The 23,198-nt window shown below is 44.5% G+C and overlaps 1 protein-coding gene across 2 annotated transcripts in view; it reads left to right on the plus strand.

Moving 5' to 3' along the window:
* lama1 (laminin, alpha 1) overlaps positions 1-23,198 on the plus strand; it is a 361,123-nt gene that overhangs the window by 274,662 nt on the left and 63,263 nt on the right. For both annotated transcript variants that reach the window (XM_067978409.1, XM_067978414.1), the window contains 11 exons: positions 310-520; positions 1,430-1,546; positions 2,795-2,958; positions 4,606-4,744; positions 7,975-8,077; positions 8,920-9,036; positions 16,734-16,916; positions 17,187-17,341; positions 18,331-18,474; positions 20,016-20,149; positions 22,953-23,109. In XM_067978409.1, the coding sequence (XP_067834510.1) occupies positions 310-520; positions 1,430-1,546; positions 2,795-2,958; positions 4,606-4,744; positions 7,975-8,077; positions 8,920-9,036; positions 16,734-16,916; positions 17,187-17,341; positions 18,331-18,474; positions 20,016-20,149; positions 22,953-23,109 (1,624 nt within the window). The remainder of the gene's footprint in view (positions 1-309; positions 521-1,429; positions 1,547-2,794; positions 2,959-4,605; positions 4,745-7,974; positions 8,078-8,919; positions 9,037-16,733; positions 16,917-17,186; positions 17,342-18,330; positions 18,475-20,015; positions 20,150-22,952; positions 23,110-23,198) is intronic.

Below are 23,198 nucleotides of genomic sequence, written 5' to 3' on the forward strand. Positions count from 1 at the left end.
GATGGAGATGTCAAGTGTGTTAAATGCCACAGAGAGGTTGATGAGGACAAGGAGGGGATAATGCACCATGGCCGCAGTCCACAGAAGATGTCACTGTTGACTTTGACCAGGGCAGGCCCATTGCTGTGTGCAGGCAGAAGCTTGATTGAAGGGATGACAAAAATGATATTTGGGAGCAAAGAATGCAGGACTGGGTGGCATTGATAATGGAACGTTCAGGTAATACTGTACTTGCAAATCTAAGGCCACTTACACATATAACTCCTGATATTTATCTCTTTTACATTTTTCTTTCATAAATTGAATCAGAGCTGCAGAAGGTCTGTTGGTGCGGGTGCAAAAGGAGTTTCAGAAACCACGTAAGGAACTGGAGGACTTGAAAAGCCGGATCGTAGATATGTTAGTGCAACACAGCAGCAAATTGCGTGAAGCCCAGGACCTAGTGAATGAAGCGCGCATAAACACCAATGAAACGAGCAGGCTTCTCCGCAGTATCTCGAGCAGCCTGGTAGAGCTCAAGGTAAAAGGAAAATATACAACATATGCTTTACTCCAGTATCAGAAATGAGGCCTACAGAGCCTATAATTACTATTGATCTTGGTCACTGCAATTCAAATGGAACAGTGGACAAGAAAGACATTCAGTTGTGCTTTTTCTTTTGGAAATGAGGAGTTCAGACAACCCCTAAACTATAGATACACATACACCGCACTGGTAGAGTTGTTACATCAGTGTGAAGCAGATGACCGCTTACCTTGAATTTGGTATGCTATCACCCTTACAAACTGTTTCAAGGCAAGAGAGAGATACGACTGATAATGAACTAGTTCGTAATTTCCCATAGTTGTTATGAGTTCAAATAGCCAATTAACTGGTTGAAGCCTCTCTTAATTGGATGGATCAATGCCCCCATCAGTGAGTTTATGTGTGTCCTGCTTTTACAAATAACAAATCTGTTGTGTTTGTAAGTAAATCTATCATCAGGGACAGTTAAACTGAGCACTTGTACAAGTACAAGCTGGTCAAAAAGTGTCAGCGTGGATTTGTGAAAGGTGGGTCATTTCTGACTAATCTAGTTGAATTTTTTGAGGAGGTCACTACCATGGTGGGTAGGGGTGTGTCTATGGATGTTGTCAATATGGACTGCCAGAAAGCATTTACTAAAGTTCCGCAAAAGAGATTATTAGCAAAATTAAAAGCATGGAGATCAACATGCACTGATTTACAGTGCTCCCACTTTCCGGTCATTTCTGAGAGTGGAGTTTCTAAAAACTTACTCCAATATCACTATAAAAAATGAAAATTCACTTTGCAAATAGTAGGTTCAGATTTTAAAAAGCACCTATGAATTTTTGTTGTAAAAAAACCCCTGTCAGTCGCGATGTTTTGTTCAAATTGCTTACTGATATCAAACACAATTGTACACAGGAAAAACAGCAGACAATCAAGAACATCAGGGGACTGACGGTAACCCTAATCCAAGATGGAAGAGATATGGTGGACCGTGCAGCAAATATAGCAGAAGATGTTGTGAACAACACAGCTGTAAGTTTCATTGTGACTGACTACTTTTGTTCCTTCCCCATGCCACCTTTCATCACTGGCTATGACAGAAGACTAACGACTTGCTCCTGGGCATCTACTAATGCTACTATATAGCCAGTCACCAGGTGTGCGTAAGTGTAGTCTGGGGAGACTGGCCCTCTGACCTGGAGATGAGGAGCAATTCTGCAACCTATAAATTTATGACAGCACTAAGTTATCCCGACATTGTAAATACCTTGAAACTAATGGTACAACTCAATGTTTAACCTGCACAGCTCATATAAGATAGCTTTGTGAATGTGAGATTGGTCAAAACTATATTTAAAACTTCAGGATTATTTCTTTTTTTGGAAGAAACATATATGTATATATATCAGAGAAACTTGACTATGTTTCCATTTACAATTATCTGATGTGAGGCAGAACATAACTTTTTTTAAAAATAAGATGCTCACCTCATTAGCCAGAATGTTAATTCCATATTAGTCAAGTTAGTATCTAACCTGCAAGAAATTTGGAATTTGACTGATTTTATTCTGTGTAGACTAGTAAGGATGAGAGACCTAGCCTCAGTTATTTGATAGAGTGACGTCAGATTGAGTTGAACAAAATTCTAACCTAGCTGAAATCGCCACATTTCAAATTGTCCTGGATTTGTGCAAATCATTGCAAATTAATTATTGAACTGTTTTCTTCCCTCTTTTCCTCCCTTCTCTCCGTAAGGCTTGGGTATGGTTCCACAGACACTGGCAGACTCTCTGCTACTTTGCCCTCGTGGCAATTCTTTAATGTGTGAACCTTGACAATGGCATGTGTGGCCGAGACAGTGAGTGTCAGTAGGGTATTGGTGGGGCGGGAGGGTTGGGACATCACTGCTGAGCGCAATCCTGTCCCCCACCGATATCCACAACTGTGCGCTTTCCAGCAAGAGTCACAGAACAGCAATCTCCCCCCCTCAGCCGGGAGCATTGAGCCCAGTTGTAGTGCCACCATTGCACTGGTTAAGATTAGTTAACTCTGCATAGATTAGGGATCAACCTATGTTGTACTCCCTTGACCTGTGACACTAATCTGTTTGTAGTAAATTTAACCACTGACCCATCAGGGGAGCCAGCAGAGATCTGTGTTGTGAGATTTAGTTGGATTGTATTTCGTGCCATGTTCAGGTCTAAGAAGGAATGTCCCAGTGCACACCTTTGTGTATTTTCAGTACTTGTTAAATTTGTTGCTGTGTATCTATGACTACAGTACCTCGAGCAATACAGTGATCGACTGGATTTGTGGAATGCTAAGCTGAGGATGCACATAGACAAGCTGGTAATGGAGATGACTCAAAAGAGTGTGCTCAGTCTTGTCTACAGGGCAGAGGACCATGCTGAGGAACTCAATAAGCTTGCAAATCTGCTAAACAGGTCAGTCCATGTAAATGTATCCCCTGTAGTAACAGAACTCCAATTGGCAACCATTTTGACCACCTGCATGGCATTCTGTATTGATAATTCAATGTATTGTATTGTCAAGAAAACAGGGTCAGATTGACAACATTTTGAAGTGGAATTTTGTTTCTGTAAAGAAACTGTTGTAAATAGGGAGATTCTAAATATTGGGAATATGAAAAGTAATTCCAGTCAGAGAACTTTATCTGATATCAAGTTACTGCACAGATTCAGAACAACAGGGACAGTCTTTTTCAATCCTCAAGAAACCTGCTGTTGTAACAATGCAGAGTCAAAACCTGCAGCCATGCACTAGATTCCTTGGGCCTAACCAATCAAATGCAACGGTTTGATCACATGCACCCAAATCTTTAGATCAATGGGGCTTCCATTTCTAAATTATTTTAACATTATACATGTGTAAGGAAACAGTTAATTGTTAACTTTTAGCTTTTAAGTAAGTTTCTGTTAGAAGGGCAGTTTAAATTAAAAGGAATTCCAGTCCGAGAGCTTTAGCTGATAACAAGTCACTGCACAGACACAGAACAAGCAGGGACAGTCTTTGCTGCTAAGATATTCAGCAAGGCAACAAACTTTGTTAGCCCTAGCCTTGAAAAAGCACCTGCCTTGATCTGGAAAATTGAGGAATTTGGTCAAGTGGTAACTAAAGTTTTGGGCCTCTGTAACTGTCTCCAGTTGAATGTCTTGATTGACAGTTCAGTCAAAGTGAAGGCTTAGGGAGTGATTCTTAAAACCGAAGTCCAGCTAATTGGATTGGGTAATACTTTGAAACATGCAGGTCCTATTGTAGTCAGAGTGAAAAAAAGGTATAAAAAGAGGGGTGTTAGAATAGATATTTCAGAATTCGTCGAGGCTTGGCCAGCCGATCCCCTCGAGCTCAAAACCTGTGATGAGGTAAATTCTCCGGTAATTCGTTTTATTGTAACTGAGACCCTAAGTATACGTGTAAATATTATTGATAGTTATTATTGTATATGTCTGATTACTGGTAATAATAGTTATCATTGTATATGTGTGATTATTGGTATAATAATTACTGTATATGTGGGGTTATTGGTAATTATAGTTATCATTTTATGCTTAATTCCTATGAAAGCCAATAAATGCCTTTGAATCCTATTATCTTGTGGAATAACTTATAAAATTATAAGCAAGTACATCAATTCCCTAACATATGTACATGCTTAGTCATTGAAACAGAAGGTATTTTACAAGTTTTCTTTCAGATTTTATGCATCCAACAAAGCACATCCTGCTATACTGTAACATTACTCCTTATTTGTATTTTTTCCAGGCAAAAAGTGCCCGCTTGACTGAAATTCTACTAACAAACTAGTTCTTAGCCAGACTACTAAATAGAATGCTTTTTAGGTGCAGAGTGCTCCAGTTTGGAGATTCTGCAGAGGCCAGTTCTCGTTCAGTGAGAGATGTGTATGGTCTAGACTGTCTCTTCAGCTTTTGGCTGAAGGAGGAAAACGCAAAGTCAAAAAAAGGAAGAAAATTAATATATACAAAGAGAAACGTAATTTTTAGGAGAGATATTACAATACGTGCCCATGTATTCTGTGCAAGTCATTGCAGTGAACTGTTTCATGTTATTAGTGCCCTTTCAGCTGTGAGAAATATGTCTCTGAATGCCACAGTGGCTGTCAATGCACACTCCAACATCAAAGCGCTGGTTGAAGAAGCCGCAGGTATTGCAATGGAAGCTAGGAGCAAAGCCAATGTTGCATTAAAGTTGGTGAGTATTTTCTTATTGGAAATAGTTAAGCCCAAGGCATAGTCTGGCTCAGTACTCAAAGCCAACCTATTAAAAATGGTTTGCTATTTGTAGTGAAATGGTAAATGAGAACATAAAGAATGTGTTTATGATTTTGTTACAAAAAGCAAAGGAAAACCTCCCTGGCAATCCCTCATTCTCCAAATTCAAACAGTTTTTAATTCTCCTTTCTGCAGAGAACATGTTAAGTTTGTCTCAAAAAACTAACAATGCCTCAGTTCTTCCTTTAATCTCTTTTAGCCCAAATATAATTTCAATTACGATAACAGTCTACCATTGATAACTGAGCTCTCTTCAGTGTCAGGTGTTTGCTGCACAACACAACTCTTGTTGCTGGATATCCACTGCAGCCGTGTAAGGGATTTTCCACGTTCCTGTCACATGCTGGAAGCACATAACAGGAAACTGCGCACCGCAGCCATGATTATCTGACCCTTAAATAAATTATTGGATGGAAAATCATGGGCTGGGGCTGTGCATTTTCCCAATATGCACTTCCAGAAGTGCTGAAGCAAAGAATCTCCCCTATATTTGCAGGTGTTTCTTCACTCAAACCCCTCAGTGGCTGGACTCTGCTCTACACAGGAATCGTGAGCTTCCCCCACTAGCTTAGTGATTAACTGCACCACCTGGTATGAAACTCAGCCACACGGACTAATTCCTTGGGCCTAATTGTCTAATTTTCCCTTGGTCTTGTTTACATTGTCTTCTTCAATGTCCTTTCCTACAATTTATTATGGGACTGCTTTAAATCATCATGAACTGTTTACTACCTACCCGGGTTTCGTACTGCTGGGGGTAATTTTAACCCCTAAGAACGGGTGGGTTGGAGACGGGTGGGAGGTTAAAATAACAGCTTTTTGGAGCAGGACTGCATCCCGGCTCCAATGCGCCCACTTCTGGGTTTAACCCAGGCAGGTTTATCTGCATGTGCACAACAGACACCAGGAAGTCCCGCCCCCACTTAAAGCTGGCAGGCCAATACTTAAAGGGGCAATGTACCTCATTGAAATACTTGACGTACTTAATTCTTTGCGTATTGGAAAACTTACCTGTTCGGTTTTCCCTTCATTTCTGATTCACGTCAGGTGAAAGCAGGCGAGAAGGGCTGGATCCATGAGGTGAGTGCCTATATTGCACAGCTTTTGGGCCTGGAGGAGCAGGAGTGCTTCATCCAGGCCCAATCAGCTCACCTGGCCGACAGGACCCCCACCCCGATCGGCCAACCTTCCGCCCACCCCCCCCAACCCATAGTGGTCCCCCACCGCCTCTGACTCTTCACCCGACCTCCAACAATCTCCGATCTCCAGGTCCCGGCACCCGGCCCTACGATCTCCACCTCCCGGCCCTACGATCTCCACCTCCCGGCCCTACGACCTCCACCTCCCGGCCCTACGACCTCCACCTCCCGGCCCTACGACCTCCACCTCCCGGCCCTACGACCTCCACCTCCCGGCCCTACGACCTCCACCTCCCGGCCCTACGACCTCCACCTCCCGGCCCTACGACCTCCACCTCCCGGCCCTACGACCTCCACCTCCCGGCCCTACGACCTCCACCTCCCGGCCCTACGACCTCCACCTCCCGGCCCTACGACCTCCACCTCCCGGCCCTACGACCTCCACCTCCCGGCCCTACGACCTCCACCTCCCGGCCCTACGACCTCCACCTCCCGGCCCTACGATCTCCACCTCCAGGCCCACCGATGCCTCCCTGGCCCCCTGATCTGATCCCCTGCCCCCCGATCTCCTTCTGGCCCCCCCTCCCCTCCCCCCCGATTTCCTCTCCGGCCCCCCCAGTGACCTACCCGGCTCCCGTGTCATCCCCTGATCTTCTCCCCGACCCCCCGCTCCCGATCATCACCTCCCCACCGGATCGTCTCCCCACTCCATCCGCCGATCTACTCCCCGCCTATCCCATATCCTCCCCAGCGCATGATCCCTCCCTCTCTCCGATCCCCGGCTGCAGCCTTCTACGGCAGGCCTTCCTGCCCGACAGCCAGCCAGCCTGTCAATCAGGGAGTCTCAATCATGCAGCCGGGCTCAAAGCTCGGAAGTAAGATGTGTTGACTTCATTAAGATTGTGACCCGCTAACTTAACCGCTGGGTTTCACACCCGCAAATCTTACCCCACCCCACCCCGCTCCGTTCCCGGCTGGAGGTCAAAATTCTGCTCCTAGTGTCTCTCCTCCAGAACGAAGGTGTGAGTACATAAGAACATAAGAAATAGGAGCAGGAGTAGGCCATCCGGCCCCTCGAGCCTGCTCCCCCATTCAACAAGATCATGGCTGATCTTCTACCTCAACGCCATTTTCCTGCACTATCCCCATATCCCTTGACGCCTTTAATATCTAGAAATCTATCGATCTCCGTTTTGAATGTACTCAATGACTGAGCCTCCACAGCCCTCTGGGGTAGAGAATTCCAAAGATTCACCACCCTCTTGAGTGAAGAAATTTCTCCTCATCTCAGTCCTAAATGGCCTGTCCTTTATTCTGAGACTGTGATCCCTGGTTCTAGATTCCCCAGCCAGGGGAAACATCCCGCTTGCATTCTACCCTGTCGAGCCCTGTAAGATTTTTGTATGTTTCAATGAGATCGCCTCTCATTCTTCTAAACTCTAGAGAATACAGGCCTAGTCTACTCAATCTCTCCTCATACGACAATCCCGCCATCCCAGGAATCAGTCTGGTGAACCTTTGTTGCACTCCCTCTATGGCAAGTATCTCCTTTCTTAGGTAAGGGAACCAAAATTTACTCAATACTCCAGATGCGGTCTCACCAAGGCCCTATATAATTGCAGTAAGACATCTTTACTCCTGTACTCAAATCCTCTTGTAATAAATGCCAACGTACCATTTGCCTTCCTAATTGCTTGCTGCACCTGCATGTTAGCTTTCAGTGACTCACGTACAAGGACACCCAGGTCCCTTTGAACATCAACAAGAGGGACGAGAAAGATCAATCATATTATGAAGTGCAATAATATCAGTACAGAAACACTTTAAATATTATATAAATGACACCATCAAAATAATGGCAACTAATGCAAACAACTCCTGTTGTACTCATTGTGCAGTATTTATTGGATGTTATAACTTACTGTAGGCTTTCAGTGTGTGACTTTGCTGCTTCATACGTAATAGTTCTATTAATCTTTCACTGAATATTGCTTTTGTTTCATTTTACTAGGCCACTGGTCCTCAAAAGCCACTTGAGGAAGTCGGCAAGGAGTCAGCTCAGCACAGTTCAAAGCTCCTGAGTGATGCTAATGATTTGAAAAAGAAAACTGCTGGTGAATAACTTGTCCAATTTAGGCGTTCAATATTAACCTCAGCACTTTATTACTAGTGGAAACCATTGAACTGAATGAAGTATAGATTGTAAATACACGTAGATTTTTTTTAAAATCTCTGTGCGGAAAAGAAGGGGCCAATTTTAATGGAGAGCAGGATCGGTGAGGCCGGTGGCAGAGGCGAGCGAGAAGCCTTGCGGCCCTCCAGAGCGTGAGGCCGGGGAGTTTTAACACCCGGGCTGCATCTGCATGCTCGGCCTCAGTCTCCCACCAAGACGTTTTGAGCTGCCAGGACCAAGCAAATGTCATCTCTGGAGAACAAGTAGCCAGGGCCAAATAATGGACAGCATAACATCTGTTTGATATCCTGCAGGTTGTTAGATTATCTTGGAGTGTGGGAGATAAAACAAATACTGGGTGGGATGTAAAAGTGGCAACTAACCGGTACTGAATGGCGGTAAAAGTAAACGTTCACCCCAACCTCTGAGAGGCGCAAGACCGTAGGACCGAAATGCCTTTTCAAGTCCCATTTTTTTAGGTTCTTAAGTACAAATAATCCGATCATAGCAGTATCATCTGTGGAATTCAACAGGTCAGACTGGAACAATGTTAGTCTGATATCCTTGGGCATCTGTTTATTGCCTTCAGAGATCAGGGAGGAATTTCAGAGTTTTCTCCTCTTGGAAGTTTTATCTGAGTTATTTGACTTCCCAGCAGGGGGGGTTATAAAAATTGGAAAGAATCCATAACGGTACAGATTGTATATGGGTCGATATAAAGGAGTGTGATCTTTCTGTGAGTATAATGTCTGAACATCTGCTTCGGCTCTCTTATCTGTTCAGGTCTTGTGAATCAGCTGAATGGACTGAAGGAAAAAGTTGATAAGATTCGGAAGAATGCACGTAATGTGAGCAGACAGCTGAGTGAGCCCCTACAGATACTGACAGATTTACCTAATGGTAAGTAATGTAGATAATTCAAACAGAATAAACACAAGTAGGGATGTTAATTATCGAGGAAATGAAAATATCTGAGCCTTTGTATATTTTCCATTAAGAATTGGTCAAATTGTCCATACAGCTCCCAAGAGCTAAACATGAAGTTGGCCTAAGCAAGTGTCTTCTATTTATATATTCTAGTCAGATTGACACCTCCCTGCCCCCACCACATTTGAAAGCAACCCTTCCCATAAGACTGATAGTCAATATTATGGGCGAAAGTTAAATCCACACCTGGATATTTCATGAATTGATGGAATTATATTTCTTACCTTTTAGAGGAACGTGCCCTTTCTTTACATAAGATGCAGATTACGTTCATTAAAGCTCTGGTTGTAATATAATACATAGGTATGAGGGGCGAGTTGGCTTAGGTAGATTGGGAAATTAGATTAAAAGGAATGATGGTGGATAAGTAATGGCAAACATTTAAAGAAATATTTCAATATTCTCAACAAATATACATTCCATTGAGAAATAAAAATTCCACAGGAAAAGTGCTCCATCCGTGGCTAACTAAAGAAGTTAAGGATAACGTTCAAATAAAAGAAAAGGCCTAAAAGTTGCGAAGAAGAGTAATGAGCCTGAGGATTGGGAGAGTTTTAGAAACCAGCAAAGGATGACCAAAAAATTGATAAAAAGAGAGAAAATAGAATGTGAGATTAAACTAGCAAGCAATATAAAAACAGATTGTGAGAGCTTCTACGGGACTAAAAACCGACAAATCCCCTGGACCTGATTGCCTACATCTCAGGGTTCTAAAAGAGGTGGCTGCAGAGATAGTGGATGCATTGGTTATGATCTTCCAAAATTCCCTAGATTCTAGAACGGTCCCTGTGGATTGGAAGGTAACAAATGTAACACTTAAAGAAAGGAGGGAGAGAGAAAACAGGGAACTACAGGCCAGTTAGCCTGATATCAGTCGCCTGGAAAATGCTGGAATCCATTATTAAGGGCACTTAGAAAATCATAACATGATTAGGCAGAGTCAACATGGTTTTATGAAAGGGAAATTGTTTTTGACATTTATTAGTGTATTTTGAGGATGTAACGAGCAGGGTGGATGTGGTATATTTGGATTTTCAAAAGGCATTCGATAAGGTGCCACGTAAAAGGTTGTTATGCAAGATAAGGGCTGATGGGGTTGGGGGTAATATATTAGCATGGATAGAGGATTGATTAACAGACAGAAAACAGAGAGTAGGGATAAACGGGTCATTTTTAGGTTGGCAGGCTGTAACTAGTGGGGTGCCGCAAGGATCAGTGATTGTGCCTAAGCTATTTACAATCTATATTAATGATTTAGATGAAGAGACCGAGTGTAATGTATCCAAGTTTACTGACGATACAAAGCTAGGTGGGAAAGTAAGCTTTGAGGAGGACACAAAGGGCTCGATTTTCGAGTGAAGTAACGGGTGCATTGGGGACGGGGGGGTGCTCCGAAAATCACGGAAACCCTGAGTGAGTTTGGAACCCGGCTCCAACCCGCAGACTTCCGGGTTCCCCCCTGACGCGTCTGATTGCACGCGCGCCTCCGGAATGCGGAAGTTCCACCGGCAATTAAAGCCAGCGGGATGATAGTTAAGAGACTTATTTAGATACTTGAAGTACTTAATTTTGTCCACATTGAGGCAGGGGTCCGATTTTTAAACATCCTCAGCGTGTTTCCCGTGCTGTGGGAAACACTCCATGTTCTACCAGACGTGTTTCAGCCAGCAACCAGTTGGACATTCAAATGCTTGTTTGACAGATGGGGAGAAAAGGTGAGTTCTTGCTGCAGGGCACTCAGTTCTTCCACACAAACTTTTGGCTGCAAGATCTTTGTGTTTTCACTGAAAATTCTTACTTTCCACTCAGAATTCTTCTGTTCACACATATTTAACAACTTTTCGGACCCCCTCAAACTGACACCATCAGGATGGGAGGCGTGATGGCTGCATTCACCAGTGCATCCGAGGGGGAGGAACATCACCAGCCTCACCTGGCAAGGCGTGCACTTCCACCACTTGGAGCTCCACAACACAGTGCTGCGCCACAGGCACCTGCACAAGAGCACAGAGGGCAACAACAGAGAGCGACGTCGCAGGAGGCACTACCCTCGACACAGGGTCGACAGACCGAGGCTCAGCTTCCTGGACCTCTCTGAGGAGCAGTGCATACGGAGGCTCAGAGTCAGTCGCCAGGTAGTCGCAGACATCTGCAGCCTCCTTCATGCCGAGCTGCTCCCGGCTGGGCCGAGCGGCATCTCATTATCCGTTGCTGTCAAAGTCACCACTGCCCTCAACTTCTTCGCCCCTGGATCATTCCAGGGTGCCACCGGGGACATCGCCGGGGTCCACAAGTACATAAGGCAGGTCACCGACAGCTTGTTTTACAGAGCCTCGCAGTACGTCAACTTCCCCATGGACGACCTCAGCCAGACAGAGAGGGATTCCACTCTGTGGCTGGCTTCCCACTGGTGCAGGGTATAATCGATTGATTATAGCAATGCAAGCCAGGACTGTTCATCAACAGAAAGGGGCATCACTCCATCAACACTCAGCTCATTTGTGACCACCGCAAAAGATTCCTTCACGTTTGCACCAGATTCCCTGGCAGCTGCCACGATTCCTTCATTCTGAGGGAATCCAACATCCTGCCCCTCTTCCACGCACCAAACACCCGCAAGGGCAGGCTCCTAGGGGACAAGGGATACCCCCTGCACACGTGGCTCATGACATCCCTGAGGAACCCCATCACCAAGCAACAGCGTCGATATAACGACAGACACATCGCCACCAGATCTACAATTGAGCATGTGATAGGGCGGCTCAAGATGTGATTTAGGTGCCTTGATCGTTCTGGGGGAGCGCTTCAATACACACCAGACAGACTGGGACGCATTATAGTAGTGTGTTGTGCCCTGCACAACATGGCACAACAGAAAGGGGTGCCGCTTGAGGAGGCCCCATCCACATCTGCCACACACGTTGAGGGGGAGGAGGAACCCATGGGCAGAGCAGCGGCTCACCTGGCTGCTCATGAGGACAGGGAGTCACTGATATGTGAACGGTTCTCCTAACATCAGAAAGTGTGAACAGTCCAGTCCTCAGACCACCTGGAAAGAGCAGCACCCACACCAGGCTGCCCACCCCTCCCTGCACAAAACAGTCCTGCAACTACACACACCCAATTTAAAGTAACTCAATGGGTGGCATCAAGTGTCGCTGTTCATGGTGAACCTCATGAAAGGGCCCTATCACAGAAGCCAGTCAAGAATGGGCAAGACGTGGCAATAGTGGTGACAATCATAATGTGACTTTAGCAAAAAGTAAATATAAATGAACGACATGACCGTCTGTCGAACACCGTTGTGCATACCCTTCGTGCTCACAAAACCTTCGCCTTTCACTTCTGACTACTTCTACTTGGTGCATCTCCTGTGGCTGAAGCAGAGGTAGTGGCAGGTTGCTCATGTTCATGCCCTGATCGATTAGATGCTTTGGGCCTACGCTGTCTGGGTTTTGGAACGCGTGTGGGCCCCTCCAAAGACTGCTCCACTTGCATCTGTGCAGGGGCAGACGCGGCCATCTGGAGAGGAGGCAGCATTGCAGGTACTGGTTGAGAGAGGGGGCAACAGGTGAGACGTGGGAGTGCTTTGAGTGGCGTCCCCACTTCCACGTCCCCTATCGCCATCATCCCTCCCCTGGGCCAGGGCCACATCACTTCTACCACTCTGCTGGATAACAGTTTGGAGGACATGTGAGATGCCTTGTAAGGCCAGTGCCAGTGTATCCGTCTGCCTGTCTAAGGCGGCAGAACGTTGTTCATCCTGAGTCCAAGCGGCCGTTGTCGGGGCCTGAATGGACTCATTTGTGAGCCGTGCTTGAAGCTTAATGGAGGCTCACCTTCTCTCCATAGCAGACATTCCTGCATTTAGTTGTGACACTATCTCAAAGAGTTGCTCACATCCCTGTGACAGTATCTCAGAGATTACCTCCCTTACCTGTGCCACCATTCTGCTCATGCAGGAATTGGACTCCTCCATCCTCTGCATTGTAGTGGAGAGTGCGCGTGGCACCTGTTCCAGTACTTCGCAAATGTGCTGCTGTCCCTCGATCATTCTCCTTTTAAAGGATGGTCCCCAGGGTTCAGCAAATGCGTCAGCTGAGCAGAGTCTAGCGACGAGTGCTCCCACTGACGCGGTCTCTCCACAACTGCCCCTGCCACCAGTGTCTGCTCGTGCTTACTTGTGTGCAGTGACTCACCCAACTATCCGAGTACTAGGACTCACCGAGGTGTGAGTATCTGCGCTGGTGGATGACTCACTAAGATGCGACGGTGCACTCTCAGTGGTCAGCAGGTCCTCTGAAGAATTGCCTTCTGCTGTCACTGCGGCCGCTGAAGGACCTGTAAGAGGACAGAAGGCAATATTAAGCATCATCACAGATGTGTCATGTTGCGATGAGCATACTGAGGTGTTGAAGATGGCAAGCAGATTGGATGCAGGGAGGATGTTTCCCCTGGCTGGGGGCTCCAGAACGAGGGGTCACAGTCTTAGGATACGGGGTAGGACATTTAGGACTGAGATGAGGAGAAATTTCTTCACTCAGAGGGTGGTGAACCTGTGGAATTCTCTACCACAGAAGGCTGTGGAGGCCAAATCTCTGAATATACTTAAGAAGGAGCTAGATAAATTTCTCGACACAAAAGACGTCAAGGGGTATGGGGAGAGAGCGGGAGTATGGTATTGAGATACAGGATCAGCCGTGATCATATTGAATGGCGGAGCAGACTCGAAGGGCCGAATGGCCTACACCTGCTCCTATTTTCTATGTTTCTATGTAATCATTGTTAACATCAATTCATACTGTGTGTGATAAATGTTAAAGTTGTGTCACCAGACGTTTGTGGGGTGCCAGTCTCGACGGACAGGCACTCGAGGGTGCGGCTGAGCTCCAGCGCCTCCTGCTCCGCGTCTGTGAGGACCACTATTTGTTGTGGCCCCCTTCCGGCCCTCGCCCTCTCGCGTGCATTTTGCACTCTCTTCTAGAAGGAGTGAAAGAACAGATGTGTGAGTGAGTGATGGTGACATGGCCAACCGATGAGTGCATTGCTGTGGGTGAGGCTGACCGTGAAAGAGATGCATCAGAGGGTGAGTATGAGACAGAGCCATGACATTGGATGAGGATTGGGGTGAGTGGTAGTGGTGGGGTGACTAATGGGGAGGTGAGAAAGTGCTGAGGAAGTGCAGGTAAGTTGAGGATGAACCTTAAGTGGATGTGAGGAGTGATGTGATGGAGTACTCTTGGCAGTGAAGAATGAGTTTGGGGGGTGGAGGGTGCTGTGATGTACAACACGGAATGTAGGTGAATCAGTAAATGTACTCACTTTTGCTGACCTAGTTAGGTCATTGAAATACTTCCTGCACTGGATCCAAGTGCAGGTGATGTTGCTGCTGCTGGAGACCTCCTCTGCCACCTCGAGCCAGGCCTTCTTGGTGGCAGAGACAGGGCATTTCCTCCCGTCCGTGGGGTAGAATGCTTCCCTCCTCCTTCTCACTCCGTCCAGTAGCACCTGGAGTGAGGCATCGTTGAACCTTGGAGCAGCCTTGCCCCTGTGCTGCTCCATTATGGTTTCTGGGTCTTTGCTCCAGCAAAGGCTATTGGAGCAATGGCCCTTTTAAATAGAGCTCCTCCAGCTGACAGCCTGTAATGCGGGTGCGCAGTCCGCCTGCTGCGCAGCTTTCCAACGGCAAACCCGGAAGCCACGTTAAGTGGCACCAATTCATTTGCGATCTTGTGGGAAACGGACGTTTTTTATTGGTTGGATTACCCACGCGCCCATTCACCCCCCCTGCTGCCATCCCACCTCCATTCTAATATCGGGGCCAAAGAGTCTGCAAAGGGATATCGACAGGTTAAGTGAATGGGCAAGAAGGTGACAGAAGGTGTATAATGTGGGGAAATGTGAGGTTATTCACTTTGGCAGGAAGAATAGAAAAATGGAATATTTTTAAATGGTGAGATACTATTAAATGTTGGTGTTCAGAGAGATTTGGGTGTCCTTGTACAAGAAACACAGAAAGTTAGTATGCAGATACAGCAAGCAATTAGGAAGGCAAATGGCATGTTGGCTTTTATTGCAAGGGGGTTGGAGTAAAAGTGTGAGGAAGTCTTACTACAATTGTATAGGGCTTTGGCGAGACTACACCTGGAGTACTGTGTACAGTTTTGGTTTCCTTACCTCAGGATGGATATACTTGCCTTAGAGGCAGCGCAATGAAGATTCACTAGATTGATTCCTGCAATGTAAACTAAATGGTACAATTTTAAAGTGGGTACAGGAACAGAGAGACTTCAGGAAGACATAGACAGACTGGTGAAATGGGCAGACACATGGCAGGTGAAATTTAACACAGAGAAGTGTGAAGTGATACATTTTGGTAGGAAGAATGAGGAGAGGCAATTGAACTAAACGGTACAATTTTGAAGGGAGTGCAGGAACAGAGAGACCTGAGGGTGCACGTAAACAAATCTTTGAAGGTGGCAGGACAAGTTGAGAAGGCTGTTAAAGAAGCCCATGGGATCCTAGACTTTATTAATAGAAGCATTGAATACAAAAGCAAGGAAGTTATGCTAAACCTTTATAAAACACTGGTTAGGCCTCAGCTGGAGTATTGTGTTCAATTCTGGGCACCACACTTTAGGAAGGATGTGAAGACCTTAGAGAGGGTGCAGAAGAAATTTATTAGAATGGTACCAGGGATGAGGGACTTCAGTTATGTGGAGAGACTGGAGAAGCTGGGATTGTTCTCCTTAGAACTGAGAAGGTTAAGGGGAGATTTAATAGAGGTGTTCAAAATCATGACAGGTTTTGACAGAGTAAATAAGGAGAAACTGTTTTCAGTGGCAGAAGGGTCAGTAACCAGAGGACACAGATTTGAGGTGATCAGCAAAAGAGCCAGAGGCGACATGAGGAAACATTTTTTTATGCAGCGAGTTGTAATAATCTAGAATGCTCTGCCTGAATGGGTGATGGAAGTAGATTCAATAGTAACTTTCAAAAGGAAATTGAATAAATATTTGCAGGGAAAAAGTGTACAGGGCTATGGGGAAAGAGCAGGGGAATGGGACTAATTGGATAGCTCCTTCAAAAAGCCGTTATAGGCACGATGGGCCAAATGGCCTCCTCCTGTGCTGTACCTCACATGATACTAGGTGGGTTTTAAGTTACATCTTAAAGGAGGGGACAGAGGCGGAGAGGTTTAGGGAAGGAATTCCAGAGCTTAGGGCCTGGATAGCTGAAGACACAGCCACCAATGGTGGGATGAAGGAAATCGGGGATGTGCAAGAGGCCAGAATTGGAGGAAGGCATAAATCTCGGAGGGTTGTTGGGCTGGAGGAGGTTACAGAGATAGGGAGGAGCGAAGCCATGAAGGGATTTGAAAATTTTAAATTGGAGGCATTGCTGGAGTGGGAGCCAATGTAAGTCAGCACAAGAGCAGGAACAAGAAAATCTGCCTGGTAGTACGCTACTTAGCATTACATTGACCCGGGAGGAAAAGAAAAGAAAAGGTAGCTTAAATGTAAAAGCCTTAAAGTTGACTTGATGGCTACAATGGGTGACCATTTTCAGCGTAGATGCTTTTAAAAAATATTAATATTTATACATTGCAGGTACTGCTGCTAGAGTTCTTGCGGCAAAAGATCGTGCTGTCTTGGCTAATCTGACAGCAGCTGCAGCCCTCGCTGAAATTCAGCAGTTCAGTCGGCAGCTGCTGAGCACATCTGGCACTTTAGCAAGGGTCAATAAAACCGTCAGGGAAACAAATGACCTCATCAATGATTCAGCAAAGACTGGTAAGTTTACAGTGAGAAATTGATTAAAGTTCGTTTTTGACAAATGTACATCTTTTGCATGACTAGACATGTGCAGCACCAAAACAAACAAATATACTTCTCATTTAAAAAAAAATCAAAACGTCAAATTTTGTGCCACGTTACAGTCCTCATTGTTTTACCCAAGGATAATTTATGTCCTGCTTCCAGTTCTAATGGTGCATTAACTTGCGGAATGTAAGTTTAATGCCGTTTTGCCTTTACTTTAATTTCTGTTCCTTCCCTTTACAGCTGCAGCTGCTGGAAAGAAGGTACAAGAGATCGAAGTTCAAGCCAATTACTTGCTGGATAGGTTGAAACCGTTGAAAATGCTAGAGGACAACTTGAGCAGAAACTTATCAGAGATAAAGGAATTGATTAACCAGGCCCGAAAGCAAGCTGCCTCTGTAAGTGTAGTCGATGAATAGTTGTTACAAACCAACTTTACATCAAACTTTTATTTTAAAAGTTTTAGTGGTCACTTGTTCTGTCTGTATTTTTTGCTTAAATTCATCGCACCATCTCCTGCTCTAACTCATTCTTTCCTAGGGTCTCAAAACAGTGGAACTCCTTACCTAAGTCTTCCCTTCCTCCTACATCTATAGGCTTTTAAAATCCCAAATAAGCAACGCCTAAACTCTACTTTTTAATTTGTCTCATGCCCTCCTTTTACCACATTGGTGATGTCCCGAACTGTGGGCCTTAGTCTTTCACCTAGGGGTCTTAAAAAGCTACAATCAGCCCTTATTATTACAAGTAAATATATAGTGTGTCCATCAATATCTGAAGGGAGAAAAGACAGGTTAAAGTTTTAGTTAGAGACCCTGGGGCCGAGTTTGGTTTGCTGCGGTATATAGGCAGGCAGCAGGTATTGCTCTACGGCGAGCCGGCTGACAGTGTGGGGGGGGTATAGTGATCTGTGGTGGGGGGAGGGTGCGGGCACACAAGGACCGGCAGCGGGCTGGAGTATTTTTGTGGAACCACGAGCAACAATCTGTGAGGAGATTTTTACTGGTTAAGAGCTGACAGGACATTTATGATGATGGAGGACTCTGTTTTTAACAAAAAAGAAGTTACTAAAAGTTGGGTTGAACTGGAGGTGGTCACCCTAGCGCCAATATCAAACCAAGTTACCTGCATTACACTACACTTTTTGCATTGTTATGCTGAAAGTTTCTGAATGGCGCCATTGCCAAACATGCACTCGAGTTACAGCATCAGTGGTAGTAGAGTGTAAACATCTACAAATGCAGACGAAAACTAAGTCCTAAATTTAAACCTATGTTACCCAAATGCTGGACTTTTTTTTTTAATCAAGTTTGATTTCCTTACAGAAGTAAACGAGTAGCAAGAGGGCATTTTTTTTTAACTAATCCTGAATTTGACCTTTCCCCAGATTAAAGTGGCAGTATCGGCCGACCGAGATTGTATCCGTGCCTACCAGCCAGCGCTGTTAAGCAGCAACTACAATACTCTGACACTGAATGTGAAAACTTCTGAACCCGAAAACCTATTGTTCTACCTAGGCAGCAGCACCAGCGTGAGTAACCAGTTACAGCCGCTGTATACGAACCGTGAAGGATGGCTCCAGCTTCTCCTACTGACAATTGGATTAGTAAAATAGTGAAACAAATGAAACAACTGGTGCACGCATTGCGATTTACTAACTAACTTCAAATACATTTATATAATGAAACTGGATCTCCAAATAACTGAAACGGAATTATTATTTTCCAAAGCAGATTGCCATTTTGCATGTGAGTGAGGAAGATCATTATAAAGATAGCAATTCATTTTTAGGATTTTAAAAGTGGTTCTGTCGGCTTATTTCACAGTGATTTGATGGGAAGATTTCTTTTCTTTACTAAGTGTAGTTAATTCATAAACAGTCTTTATTCTCATGTTTACAATTTGACAAGTAGAAATAACGTTTTGAATAATATACATTTATTTGTAATAATTTTGTATTTATTTTGATAATACACCAATAGTATCAGTGGGAGTGTAGTCATGGATTATGGGCGAGATTAGTTGTAGTGGGGCAGAGTTTAAAAAAAAGAAAATTTAGAGATCCCGGCAACTCATTATTTTGTTCAAACATTTCTTTTGCAGTCCACAGGATCTAAAGTAGTGACTTGTATTTTGAAAAAAATATACTTGCCCAAAAATCTGGGGTGTTTTCACCTGCTTTTGATCTGGTTGTTGTAATGCTGTTTTATTCACATCTTTAAAATCTCATATCAGCATTAACTAGTTGAAGGTATTTAAAAAAATAACAGGCAGTTTGCAAAATTGGTTCCACGCAACATGAGTTTCAATGTTAAACCTCTTTTTAAAAAAAATGCTGCCCTTTTTAATGGGTCCATTAATCCCTTAAGAGGAAAAGTTGGAGGAATAAGCAAGTTTGAAATTACAAATCAATAGTCACACATTCAGAAATGCCTACCGTGGGGCACAGTATGTTAGCACTCTGCCTTTTGACCTGTGGATTTGGGTTTCAATCCAGTGCTTTCTGATAAGATGAAATTCTACTCTGTTTGCCTGCTATGAGAGTTTCAACAATCTCAGCCCAGTTTAAAATTGCCCTAATTCAGCACTAGTAGAAAATCTCATACACAGAGGCTACAAAAATAGATGGTTGTGGGGAAATAGAAATACCACATTCTTGTAATAAGAAGTGCTCTTCTGTGTCTGGGAATCATTGTTGGGGTAGAGTAGAGGGAGCTTTACTCTGCACCTTACCATTGCTACACTTAACATGGCAGTGTCATTGTCTGCCTGAAATGGGAATGTATTCCATTCCCCAGTGCTAACATTCCTTACGTTACAGAAGATGTTTATTATACCTTGTAATAAAACTTAGCGTTCTCCAAGATTTGATAATCTGGGAAATTCTGTGCCGGTTCTTAAAATTAGTTTCTAGCCCGATGATATTACAGACTTACGAAGAATTCTGGGGATTTTTGCCACTTTCTATCATTTTTTTTTGGATGTGTTGGGACTGGATATGTTAGGACTGGTTTGACCATTTTTAGAAAAGAAGAGCTTGAGGTAAACCTCTGCCTGTTCCACGTTCCACAGACTGAATTCTTGGCTCTGGAGATGCGACGTGGCAGAGTTGCCTTCTTGTGGGACGTGGGCTCTGGGACAACAAGATTAGAATACCCTGATCTTCAAATTAACAATAACAAGTGGTACAGGATTCACGCTGCCAGGCAAGTGAACATTCCCTCACTGTGTATATTTCTCAAACTAAGGTATCAATCGCCTTTTTATTCCCTAGAATTGTTCGAAACTAGTGAATCCAATAGTGATGTAAGTATTAAGTTGTGGAATAAATTTAATTAACATAACTTCCCAGGAATAAAATACTCTTTATTCTATTTCAGTTCTCTGTACTTGTGGTGTTGGCAGCTGGTTTGGGGAAAAAACTGAATGGAGCAGTTCTTAAACTGGATTCAAACTGTGACCCTTTAGTAATCTTACTGCATTAAGTTAATTCTTCTTATTTCTGAATCTGGCTCCTCATCCAAGTGTCACTCTTCATGTGTGAGCCCAGACCAATGTGTGTTACCTGGCTTTTTGAGCATAGGGAAGAGATCTGTTCTCGCCCAATGTCATACACTTCTCACCGGGAGTCACTGGATTGCTGATTTCCCCCTAGCTAGCTTAGGATAATTGTAACACTTCCAATGCCATCCATCCAGGTGTTGTCCAGTACATTAGCCAGTAGCCACAAGTGGCTAATTCTGAATTCAGGTATGGCTAATTGCATTTTTGATTAGTAAATAAGAAATGAGTGATAGAAACCATTATTGGGGGTTCGATGCGCTCGATTTTAAAACCAAGCCGGGAAGTGGGGGGGGGGGGGGTCAAATTGAGGACGGGAAAGCCATTAGTACGGGTTTCCCGGATGTCCTTATGATTTTGATGTAAGGACGTCTTTTTTTTGTCGGTTTCCCGTCCGACTGACCAATAGAAATCGCTGACTAGCCACAGGTATGGGTACAGTGACACTATTTTAGCAACATACACAAATTTTAGTTGAGAAAGTCTTAATACACTCACACAAGACAGGCAAATGTACTTCACGTATATATTTATTTTACAAACATCTACCACCATTCAGTGTGAAAGGTAGGCTTGTTGGCCTGAGCGACAGGCTGGTCTCAGTCGGACGGGAAACAAGCCAGGGAGAGGACGTCTTCAGGTAAGTCTGCAGGTAAGTCTTTGTTTGTATGGATGGGAGGTGGGCATGAGGGAATGGGTGGACATAGGTTGGCATGGGTGAGCATAGGGGCGATCAACCCGCTCCCAGCTGTCATTGTAATCAGCTCGACCAATCAGAATAACCACTTCAGATCAGCAGAAGAAAGCAATCCCAGCCAATATCGTGCAGCTCCAACAGAGCAAGTCACGGCAAAGGACAAGTATGGAGAGTGAGAGCAGGGACGGGTCTCGTTGTACGAGTCAACATTCTCAGCAATCACTCAGATGAAGTCAAAGTACCGCTAACGACTGAACAAAAACCTAGAAGCTGGACTAAGATGTGCTGTCTCTGATAAATTCATGGCAGAATTTCAAACTTTGGTGAAATAGAAAGATTGAAAAGTTTTGCACCGAATGGAGGTAGATGATTGTTAAGTAAATATACACGTGAAGTGCATTTGCCTATATTGTGTGAGTGTATTAAGACTTTTTCAACTAAAATTTGTGCATGTTGCTAAAATGGTTGTCAGTGTTACCATACCTGTGGCTAGTCAGTGATTTCTATTGGACAACTCTGCCTAAACAACAATCAGCGCACTCAGCACAGGCCAAGAATTGAACCTGGAACCTTCTCTTCTGTACAACCTAGTTGCACATTAGCTTTACGAACTGAGCAATCTTGAGAGCTTGGGTCCTGTTAATTCTGTTTCTCATTGTGATTAAAAATGCCCAGAGATTTAATTTTTATTTGCGTAATTACTGCACATCAGCTGTAGCTTTTACTGTAAAAATTAACATAGTGGAGAGCCTGGCCCTCCTGCAAGTTTTATGGGCTGGATTTTCCTCCACTACACTGCTCAAAATTGGGTTGGTGAGAAAAGGGACAGAGAGGCCCGCCACCAGATCCCCACTTCTGGCAGTGCCACCAGGAATCTTTCTCCGCCCCTCCCACTAGCAGGGATTTCAGCTGCCCTCTCCTTGACCTTCCTGCCAGACTTAAATGATGCCAAGGGGAAGGGCCAGGGTAACCAGCTGATTTCCCCATCTAACCTTGGGTCTGCTGGAAAGGGATAGTGGTTACACCCTGAGGCAACGACAGGAGGGAGTGGACCTTTTAGGGGCCACCTCTTCGTCTTTCAGGCCCCTTACCTATGGCTGAAGCATTCACAGGTCAGTAAGAGCTTCTATTTTTAATTATTAAAAAACTTTGGGGCACTTGCATAGGAACAGGAGTAGGCCATTCAACCCCTATGAGCCTGTTCCACCATTCAATTAGATCATGGCTGATCTGTACCTCAACTCCATTTGCCCGCCTTTGCTTCATAGCCCATGATACTCTCACCCAACAAAAATCTATGGATCTCAGTCTTCAACTCCCCCCCCCACCCCAGGCTTTCAGCTCCACCTTGAGGCCCTGAAGCGGGTGTCCTGTTGCAGCACCAGTGAATTTTCCTGGGCACTAGTGGCAGGCTCCCTCTATGTAGTGAGGATCCCACTGGGAATCCACCCAACATATTTAATCAGCCCCGACCCAGGAAAATGGTTCAGGGACATGGTGGTGTCAGGGCATCGGATGGAAGTCCTGCCCTAAACCTTCTCCGGTGGCAAAACTACCCTGGAAGAAAATTCAGCCCTATAACTTAATATTATTAGCTGTGTATTGTGGTCAAATTTAGAAGTCACCAGGAGGAAAAAGACAGCAAATGCATTTTTCTGCCTTAAAAAATAAACATTTATTGCTGCTAGTTGTGGTGGGCTGTAAAATCCTTTATCTGTTTGGCTCAATAAATTGACTATTTTATTTGGTAGGTTTGGACGTATGGGTACTTTATCTGTTCAAGAAATTGGATCTTCTAGTTTAGACAAGCCAGCAGGAAAAATGGCCACATCTCCTGGGATCTCTACTATACTGGATGTGAATAATTCTACCCTGGTATTTGTTGGAGGTCTCTCTCGGCAAATGAAGGTCAGTCGGGGAATTAGATCTTTTCTGATCACTTTTTTTACAACCTTCTCTTGCATCTACATCTGTGCATTAATTCCTTGCAATAACGC

This window comes from Heptranchias perlo, chromosome 3 (genome assembly GCF_035084215.1).
Source record: "Heptranchias perlo isolate sHepPer1 chromosome 3, sHepPer1.hap1, whole genome shotgun sequence".
Lineage (NCBI taxonomy): Eukaryota > Metazoa > Chordata > Chondrichthyes > Hexanchiformes > Hexanchidae > Heptranchias > Heptranchias perlo.